Source organism: Tigriopus californicus, chromosome 11 (assembly GCF_007210705.1).
Source record: "Tigriopus californicus strain San Diego chromosome 11, Tcal_SD_v2.1, whole genome shotgun sequence".
Taxonomy (NCBI): domain Eukaryota; kingdom Metazoa; phylum Arthropoda; class Copepoda; order Harpacticoida; family Harpacticidae; genus Tigriopus; species Tigriopus californicus.
In genome coordinates this window covers 11,481,600-11,492,233 of record NC_081450.1, presented here as the reverse complement: position 1 = coordinate 11,492,233, position 10,634 = coordinate 11,481,600, and the positions used below count along the sequence as shown (strand labels likewise).

Below are 10,634 nucleotides of genomic sequence, written 5' to 3'. Positions count from 1 at the left end.
CTTGCTTCAAGGATGAATGAAAAAAATTTAAATACTAAAAAACCAAAAATGTTGATCTTTATTTAAACTATATCAAAATCAGAACAAAAAATGAAAAGTAGTATGAACATGATCAGACTATAGTCCATTCAAAGGCTTGAGTGGACTTGAACTCTAGTTTGATCGCTTTGAAAAGCTCACAGGTTCAAATGTTAGGTTTGCATAAAACTGTTTGTTTCCTCAGATTCAAGCCTGAGATATCATCACAATACTAATGATGGGCAAATAAAGTGTGCAGCCACATTTTAAACATGTTTTGCCCATTTAGGCTACACTTTGGTGAGCAAATTTGTAAAAGGTCAAACATGTCCCAAAAGACGTTTTATTACGCAAATTGTAGTAGGAAACATGTAGGCATTGATGAGTTGGCAGTTTTCAAGTCCAACTTGGAGAAATTGTTGACCAAAATCCCTGATTAACCTTAAATTCAAGGGCTTGCCAGATACGCCAACTACTGCGAGTTGTTAGCATATAATCCTTCATTCAACTGAAAATTTCCCCTCATCCCATCTTCAGCCTTGAAATTTTTTTTTTGTCACGAGCCAACCCTACTTTAAGACCATGCAGTACTTGGCCGTGAGGATCCCAGTCTCTCAAGTCCAAGGGCAAATAGCAACACCAGCCTAGTTACTAATAATGAAGTTCTCTCTCTAAGTTTTAGCCTTTACAATGGCGGCCTTTGTAGACGGCTAGACGTCTTGTCCTTTTTCCCTTCGTGTTCTTTCGTGTAGTCCAGAAATAAGTCCACATAGACAACATGGTGGTGCAATAAATACAACGTTAATTTCGTATTTTCCCCTCCTAACATTGCATATTATCATAGGCAGTGGAACTTTCAGGCCAAACAAACGCAACAAAATCTGTTCGTCCTTCATTCCTCTGCCCAGAATAAGAGCAATCATCTGTTGGATAGAATCCTCGAGATCAGCCAGTGAGACTTACAAGAAATCGTAGTCCAGCCACTCATAAGTTTCCAAGGATTTAATCATCCATTTACCAACAGACTTTCACCTCATTGACCCAGATCCTATTGACCAAGAAACGTAGCCATATTTAAATTCCCAATGCTCTCCTGGCAATCTTCAGACGGTGCGCCCTAGCGTTACGTATGTAGCCCAATGTGTCTCGGAAGCACAGTGGAGGACCGAGTGGAGCTGAGGGTGCTCCTACTTGCAGAGAGGATTGCGCACGTCGAGACGTCTGAGTTTGAGCCGTCTTTCGAGCCTCTGACATCCTGCTTTAGTGTGCTGTATGTGGGTAGTTGTACACTCCAAGAGTCGATCGAGCCTCACTTGCGCGCTCCATTGTCTATGTACAGTACAGGACGATAGTGCCTAGACGTCTGTCATTCGGGAAAGTTGATAATCCAGGAACATCTAAAGTGTGAAATGGACCACAGCAAGCCAGGAGGTTACTTATGCTGCGGGATGTAATACTAATTTTTTGCTTATTTGAGAGCGACATTTCAAAACGGTAAAAATCAAGCGATAGCACTGAATGATCTGGAATATGTGCTGTTCTTTATTTTTTCCTTGAAATGATAAGCGTTGTATTATTTGATTGGCTGATACCAAACTTATTGGATGACCAAGTGCGTCAAAGCTGTTCTTGACCATTTCTTGTCAGGTTTGTTCATTCTTATTCTCACTCAAGCATGCCAATTTTCACATTGAATGACTTTCTTTATATCAATTACAAAATCCTCAGCTCTTAGCTACAAAAAATCAGTGTCTGAATGAATGATGTGACCAATTTCTAACAAGTAAAATGACCTGTACCTGTTCAATATTATTATTGAGTTTAAGTAGCAGTTGTTGGATGACGTCAGCATAAATTTTTGGAGGTCACTGGGATGCCTTTCAAAAAAGTAGAGGTACTAAAAACATGATACAATCCGCAACATTCGATTAAACACACACAACTACATTAAATTCTAATGTAGGAAATTCAAGTAAAAAAAAAACGGCTTTTTTCAGCAAAAATAACTACACCCGAGACAGTAAATTAAATTGCAATACTGCATGAACGCTTCTTTTCATGAATAAATCAATTGACACTCTAATTTAATCACTTGAGAAAGAACTATTAGCCTCAAAAGTTCAGATGACCTCTCAAAATTTGATGGTCTTTTTCCTTTTCTGCTTCAATGTCCAATAAAGTCATTTGAAAGTAACAAACTAGCTTGTCAAGCTGGGTCATGCCCTTCAAGTCATCAAATAAAAATTCTTTAACGTATCCCAAAAATCCAAGTTGACCATGAAATGCTGGTTAGAAGATAGAATAAGTAAATGTGTGTTATTTTCATTTTTCTCTATTGTAAGTCATTACTTGTATGAGTTTACACCTTAGCAATAAACGTGCTAATAACGATATTTAATGCAAAAACATATTTCCTTGTCTATTGAAAGTGAAACTAATTGAAAAATATGAAGCCACCAAATTAAAATTTCCTCGCGTATTGAATTGAGCTATAAACTATACATTGAACAAAATCTAACTGTGGCAAAAACACTTTTGGAAATAGAGTGTCCCACCATCACAAAATTATAACATTTATTTTTTCCACGGGCCAGTTTGTTTGTTCTCTTAGTTTGCTTTCAAAGTCTTGCGAGAATGATTTGTGAGAATTGTTTGATTAACGATCGAACTGCTCGATTTCCTTCACCTCACTTGTACAAGAAGTCCATGGACAAACAAGAAGACGGCTAAGTCGGAAAGAGAAAGACGCTTATTTGGCACACTGACACAAATTTAGGAAACTCACAAATGTAGTAGCTGAATGTTCTTTTTTATCAATTTTAACCAATTATTATAGATCAAAATCATACTTTCAGTTGAATATCATTGCACTTTCATATTTTTCGCTGTTTTTCCTGTTTTTTTACAGTGTTGCATATCAGGGAAAGGGGTAAAAAATTTCTTGTCTCAACCGCGCACTCAGAGCTCTTTCATGAATAAAGGGTTGGATACCAGACATCTCTTTTGTATGCATGTGTTTCTTACAATTTTTTCAATGCATTTTTCAATAACAAAAGGAACTTTTGGCAATTGTAAACAATCATGCGATCTTCCTTGATGTTCCATTTTTCGAAACAAATAATCGCAGTGAGAACAATAATGATGAGAATTGCGAGCAAATGAGCCATCATCACTCCAGATCTACGGCCTTTCTCTTCCTTGGTATAAGAGAGGTTATGAAGTGGGTTTCCGGGGTAGAGGAGGAGACACACGAGAGCAGAAAAAGGTATCAGACGTCTACTTGATTTCCACAGATGTTCTCAGCTCCTCTTTTGACCCTTAATTTATGTTTTACATCTAACATATTCCAACCAAGAATACGAAGATCAGACAAGATTTTTTTATTCAGGAATGATGAAGAGCCAGCGCGTTGCAATTGCTTCAAATTGGACGCAACTCGCTTGAAAAGAGGGATACTAACTAATCGAGTAATTCAGATATTGTCTCGTGTGTATGTCACACAGACCGGGTCAGAGCATTTATGTGTGCTGCCTGACAGAATTCCAAAAGGGATCCTAAATGGGTTAGTCATTGAAAGTGAATCTGTCTGATTTTCAAGTCATAAGAGTAATCAACCGACAGAGGAGTCTGGCAATGGCTGCGACATTTGCCGACGACTGGCTGACTGGAAATTCGGCCACGAAAGACCGCCGTCTCATCCTTGCCAGAACATGTGTAATACAAGTTAAAACTGTTCTTGACTCAGTCAGAGTGTGGCGATTCCTTGGCTTGGTTTGGTGCAAGTTGGACCATTCCGTTGTTCCGGGGTTGGCCTCAATTTTCCCCGACTTTCACAAGCACCCGCAATTGAGTGAGTCTGTGAAAAAGATGTCGAGACACTGGCCCTCACAATTGAATGGGTGCATACTATGGTGAAGGTGGCAAGAGGCTCGGAAGGAGGACTTGAAAGTGTCTTCAGGTCTGGATTTTCAGGACATTCATAGTCGGTGTCCACCATGGTACCGGGAAAGAAGGATATCGCGGAAGCGGGGTCGAGAAATCATCGACAATATCAACATGAGCACAACGGAGCCTTCCAACCAGATCACTTTGGGGTCTCCACACATCAAGATGGGTGTTCAAATGGGGGACCCTTGGACTTATCAATGTGGCAAGTGTGGTAAAGAGTTCAAATCCGCCGCAGCTCGTGACCAACATATGATCGGTTGCGGCAATACTCCCACTACCAAGAAACGAAGCAGACCTTAACACGACATCAAATTCATCTAAAACAAAGTTGATCTCCCCGGTGATGGCTGTGATAATTTCTCCCAACACATCCGTGTGATTTCTCCCGATGCCTATGATCCTTTGGCACTTGATAAAGTGCTGATCAACGGTAAGAATTAAATAAACAAACACTAGTTCTACACAGGACTTCTCTTCAATTATCGAAGTCCCTCGAGCTGTTCCACTTTCAATAACTCAATGTCCTATAACTTGTTTCAGGTTCACCAACGCGCTCTTATCAACAATTTTCGAAGTAGAAGTCAACCCTTCCCTCCCTCAAGCCCTGTGTCAAGCACAATCCCTTTCATTTCCCATCCACTATGGTTTCGATCGCCGACCAAGTCGGTTCCAAGCACCTCAGAGTTGCTCCAAGTATTTCCAACGCTGCCAAAGTCATCCCAAGTCACCCCGAGACGACATCCCACTCAGACTGTGACAAGACTGAACACGATTTCACTCACAAACCACCTCAACTGGTGGTCTCCTTTGCATCACCCCATTCATTTAGATAGAGAAAGTGTTAACTAGTCGAAGAATGTTTCTTGAGGTTTTAATCATTTGCGGCTCATCCCTGTCCGCCTTTTTTCAAAAAATACGCAACAAGTTTGTCTTCGAGACGCTAAACCTCGATTGAAAAATAGCTCTCATTGTTATAGCATTGCTATCCCTAAACTCTACCCTTGTATCAAATGACAATTTTTAATTCTGCGTTCTTTCACTTGAAAGGACTTCATATCTTTGAGCATCATAATGATGTTGGATTTTGCTTTGGTAGATGAATTAGCTTGTAATGAAAACTGATGAAAAAATGGACAGATGCGTGCCACGTAACCAAGCAAGTAGACATTATTTCCATTGCCATTTTGCATTGGAAATGACCTAGTTTTAACCTGCGTAGTTAGATATATAACTATTATCTCGTTGTGAGGAGGCAACCCCGGCCAGAGTGGCAATATTGTTTAGGATAATTTGATATTGTTTTAACATATTATGTATATTGATTGTAATAATAAACAGATTGAAGAATGTGGTTAGTATATCTAGAGAAGGTATATATGTATGCTGAGATGTAACCGTTGACTAGGTTGGGAGGGACTTGGAAGTTATCAATCCGTACGATATCTGTTCTGGATGAATGGATCAATCAGATCCGTTGTAATGCAGGTGGAGGTGTTAAGAGTTGGATCAAATGGTCAAGATATTCGTTTTCAACTTATTGAGCCCCAAGAACGATGTGCTTGGTGAAAGGTTCGCGAGACTTTTGATTGAAGGTCCACCATTCAGACGACCTCTTATTTGTAGAATCTATGTCCATAAGCCTGATACGTAATCCAATCCGAGGTGGAAGAGATGCGATGATAAATTCCAGGTTGTCCCGGTTTTCCACAAGAAAATCCAGCCGAAACTAAACCAATTAACACCCACCGGCCATCGGCTTGTTGAACCTAATCATAATAATAGTTGTAACAATGAATAAAAACTGCTTTGGCCATGCACTCAAATCAAAATCATTACGAACCATCAATGGACCTCCACTATCTCCTTTGCAAGAGTCTTTGCCACCTTGTCGATATCCAGCGCAAACCATTTCAGGCCAGATATGCACCTGAAAGTACACCACCGTCGTAAATATGACATACCCCAAAGTCAAGTTCAAGCAGAGCCATCTGTCTTGGTGCGTGTATGTACGCGTACAAGTATAGCCAGATTGATAGCAGTTGTCATCTGTATTGCCAATGGCATTGGTGCCATTCACAGAAGTCATCCTCCACTCTCATGGCATTTTCTCTACAACATGTTGATCAGAGGTCTTCTCCAACAAGAATGATCATTTACCTTGATCCCTGCATTCTGATGCCAGCTCTCGCAGCGATCGTTTTCCAAAACTGGCACATTCACGACTTGCAACACACTAGGTCGTTTAATTTCGGGCACGAGGATCTGAATCAGTGGACCCGTTATATCATCCGGAATCAGAGCCCCCCATCCAGCCACATAGGCCGTGGTTCCAGGTTCAGGGTCTCGTCCAGCCTCAGGCAAACAAATTGGCGAGATGTGAGGGGCGTAATTGGCCGGCCGATTTAGCGTCAGAACAGCCACGTCAAATCTGCAAAGTCCACCAAACCAGTTAACAAGATAACAAGATGCCCCACTATCGTAAAAGTAGAGCTTGTGCCGCGGCCTATTGATAATTGACAGCGTCTTTCATGGTCATGGTCAATTGGCAAGATAACCTTCAAGCCGTTTAACTGTAACTGTGCAAGTGTCTTTGGCTGGAGAAAATTTCTTTGGCCCGGGCAAATTCCTTTGTCTTTATCCAGTTAAAGTGAAGAACACTGAGAGGAGGAAGGGGATTTCCCCCCCGTGAAAAGTTGTTGTCATTCTGGACAGGAAGCGACAGATTTCTGACAATGGCGTTCCACTTGAACAAAATCTTGCTCGCAAATTGTACCATGAACGCTGGATGATAGATAATAAAAGCAGTGCTGCCAACGAAGGACTTGCCTGTCAGCCGCAGGACTGAATTGAAACTTGGGATGAACCACCGCACGAACCACCCTGAAATTCTGACTAGGAAGAGGCTCAGCCCGCTTGAGATGGTATTCGCCGAGAGTGACGAGAATACGGTTCAACGGCTTGTTCTTGACACAATGTCCAGCTGTGACGATATGACGTCGATTGATGAGAACTCCACCGCATTTGCCCTTGCCAATCCGTATCAAGGCCTGCCATGGGAAACTCCCAAAGCCCGCAGGTTGGCCGTCAAGAACACGGCGGTTGGCCGAATACGAATCGGGACGACCGCACTGCGGGTCGTTGATGACTTGGCCGAAAAAATCTTCAACAGGATGATTTCGAACTTGCTGAAAGTAGATCAAATTTAATCGAGAGCACGTTATTGATGGGAGAGGGGTCGGCAATGCATCGATCTGTGCGAAAAATGTCACGGATTCCTCCCACGGCCTTCTTTGAAGTTGTTTGTGATGACAACAGTTTCGTTGGAGGTTTCACAAAAGAATGAGGGAATTCAAGGTCTTTTTAGGACTTGTGCTAGTCATTAACATGCAATCTCCCTCAATCTCTTCGTGCCCAAAGCAATGTCGTTCCCAGTGAATGAGTTTTCATTTAGAAGTTTATGCGTAAAGAATGCGTCACTCGTAAACTTCGGATCAACAAGGGATCAAGAGGAGTGTCGCCCTTGAAACAAAATGTGAGGGCTATCAATGTTGACAATCTCAAGGAAACGTGTCAATCAACCAGGAGGCGAGAAAATCCTTTCAGCTTCACCAATCACTTTGATCGAATCGTCCCTGCAATTCTGTACCTACATATGGAGTTCTTGCTTACTTCACTCACCCGAACGGAGATACTCTCTTCCGGATAGGGATTTTCTCGCATCCAACGATTTGCCGAATATGGCTGTTCGCAACATACATTGAGGAACCCACAGCCACTATAAGACACGCCCATCCCCAAGAAACAACTGAGGGCGGATTGACACAACCCACCCGTGTCGCTGCACGAACTTGAGGATCGACGACTTTGCAACGGCCAGGAAAAAAATGCGTCCGTGGATATGATGCAAGTGGATGCAATCACGGATAAGATCCATAGAAGAGCCAAGGGTTGGTGGATTTTGCATTGACCACGAGAGCGACGGGGAATCGACGAAAACGAAGACGCTTCCGATTTTCCAGACACCGAAAATAATCTGAAATAAGCATAATACATATTTATGTAGATCGGCATGTTCATTGCCTCTATCTCGATTGAGCGTCATCAAGTAATTAGAAGTTTGAAACACGGTTCGATTGATTGTCTGATATTTATTCTGCAATTTATTTTTCCACGCTTCACGTGGTAGTCGCACATAAAAACTGTAGGTAACAATACTATATTTGAAATGTTCGGTTCTTGACGCAAGCGATTCATATTCACGAGAGTATGAAATTCAAACTTAAAAGAAAAATCCATTTCCAAATCGATTTCTTCGCTAACCCATTATGAAGGGCGAGGTGGGCGCAAGTCCAAGAGATTGGACAAGGTCATATAACAAAACAATAAAAAGAGCAAAATGATCACTGCAATCAAAGATGATGTCTAGAAATGTACGATATCCAGTCAGACGTCTTCGTCACTCGATGGTAAATCCCAGGTTGTCCTGGTTTGGCGCATGAGTAACCGGCGGACACGATGCCGATAAGAACCCATTTACCGTCCATTCGGGTCATGAGCGGGCCTCCCGAGTCACCTTGGCAGGCATCTTTACCACCTTGTTCATGGCCAGCACACATCATGTCGTCGTAAATAGTGACCTACAAGGAGTTGTCAATGCTATTAGTCAACTGGAGTCAAGAAGATTAGCATTGAAAATCGACTAAGCCCAATAAGGTATGTACATAAAAAAAACTCTTGCCAAGCCGGGTGAAGAAAGAACCTATTCCAAGGACAGGCAGGCCATTTGAATTGCATTTAGATTTACCAATCGCGCCCTCTTGGTTCTAAAATTCTCTTCACCTGATCCTACTTCGCAGCCATCAAACGTTTTTTCAAACTTCCGCCAAGAGTTCCGAGAAGACAGACAATTACCTCAATCTCATTCTTGTGATGCCATGATTCACAGAGCGAACTATTGACCACCTTCACATCTACAGCTTGTAGGTCGATCGGTCGGTCAATGGCATTGGGGCTCATTGCTCCCCATCCAGCCACCATTCCCTCGGTATCGATAGGAACGTCTTCACCCTTCATGGGCAAGCACACCGGGCTAATGTGAGGTTCGTACCGAACAGGTCGGTCTAGTCGAAGGACGGCAACGTCGTAGCGATCGGCTTCGGGGGTGAAACGATAATAGGGATGCTTGAATATCTCCTCGACACCGAATTCTTGTCGAGGCAGAGGTTCGATACTGTTGTAAAGGGTATATTCACCCAGAAAAATTCGAATTTGATGAGCGGGTGCCCGTTGAATGCAATGACCGGCCGTGACCACGTTCCGGGAGTTGATCAGGGCTCCACCGCATCGACTTCGACCAATTCGAATCAGGGCTTGCCACGGGTATTGTCCAAACCCCGCCTCTTCTCCACCTACGACCCGACGATGAGCTATCCGGGGACGTCCACAAGTGGGCTCATTGATGACGGGTCCAAATTTAATCTCTTGTAATGGACCAACTTCGTTCTGGACGGGCTCGTTCCAAAAGCTCATTTTCCGGGCTTCGGCTTCCTGAGGGGGCGATTCGCAGCATATCATGAAGAATCCCCCGCAATAACCCGTGATGCGACCTCCAGTCAGCCAGCAAGTGGTGCACAATTGGCAGGTTCCATGACAACGATCCTTCAGCTCTTGGGAGGGGGCGAACAATTTTTCCAGGAAGAAGGCGTGGGTGGTGGGTGTGACTCCTAAGATATGCAATCCCCAGAGTGTTTGGAGCAGATACACGACAAGAGCCATGTTGAACGAAACAAGTCGAAAGGCGGAGAGAGATGTTTTCCCTCTCAGTTCGAATTCGAAATGGAGAGTTACTCGCCAAAGATAGCCATGCTCAAGTGCCGTTCGTCAATCGCATTGACCACCAATTTGAGCCTTTGTGTGGTTATTTACGGAAAAAATAACCACTTGATGAGCATTGTAAACAACAAACAAAACATCAACACAAAGCACAGATCCGCAATCCTCAAAGGATCAAAGAAGGGCCGGGTACTTGACAGTGCTATGCTTGGTCACAAGGACAAAAACAATAGACGACACGCAACGCGAGCATGGCGTTGTTCAGGGAACAAAAGTAGCGCCTGAATTTGTATAATTTCCTTGTTATCTTCTTCAGCACTGACGGAGATTCACTTAGTTCATTGCACTTTGTCAAGAAGGAACCGATAATGACAAAGACGAAGATGAAAGGGGTTTGGGGTTTTGGTCAAGACGATGGGATTCCCTTCCTGATCTTCATCTCCTTCATCTCTTGCTCACCCCCTCCCCCCTCCCCATCCACCTAGAGCGAGAGGATGGCATTGATGACCATGGACAACACCTTGGCCACCCTCACTCCTCTACATCACCATCATGACCATCTCGCTCTTACCAATTGCCCTGACTAAACGAACACCAAAGGTATAAAGAAATTCGAGCTGGTTTGAGGATGCCCAATACCACGGTTTACACACCAGTTCAACCTGGTAGCTAAGTACACCTTGAACAACATTTTCAATGGCGATTTGTGGTTTTTCTATGCAACATTCAATTTGTGCGTTTTTATGAGTTACGATTATCAACGATTATCAACGAGCCGAATAATCTCCTTAAGTTGCACACCATTTACAACTTATATTTCTTGTTGCAAATACCCT

General features: G+C 42.9%; 1 protein-coding gene across 1 annotated transcript; it reads right to left on the bottom strand.

The window, feature by feature from the left end:
* Positions 1-5,329: 5,329 nt before the first annotated feature.
* LOC131891169 (uncharacterized) lies at positions 5,330-9,946 on the bottom strand. The gene is made up of 7 exons (XM_059240695.1): positions 8,878-9,946; positions 8,379-8,603; positions 7,636-8,052; positions 6,793-7,151; positions 6,124-6,394; positions 5,807-5,893; positions 5,330-5,732 (listed from the first exon to the last, which is right to left on the bottom strand). The coding sequence occupies exons 1-7, from the start codon at positions 9,739-9,741 to the stop codon at positions 5,580-5,582; spliced, it is 2,376 nt and encodes a 791-aa protein (XP_059096678.1). The 5' UTR covers positions 9,742-9,946; the 3' UTR covers positions 5,330-5,579.
* Between the last annotated feature and the right edge of the window lie 688 nt (positions 9,947-10,634).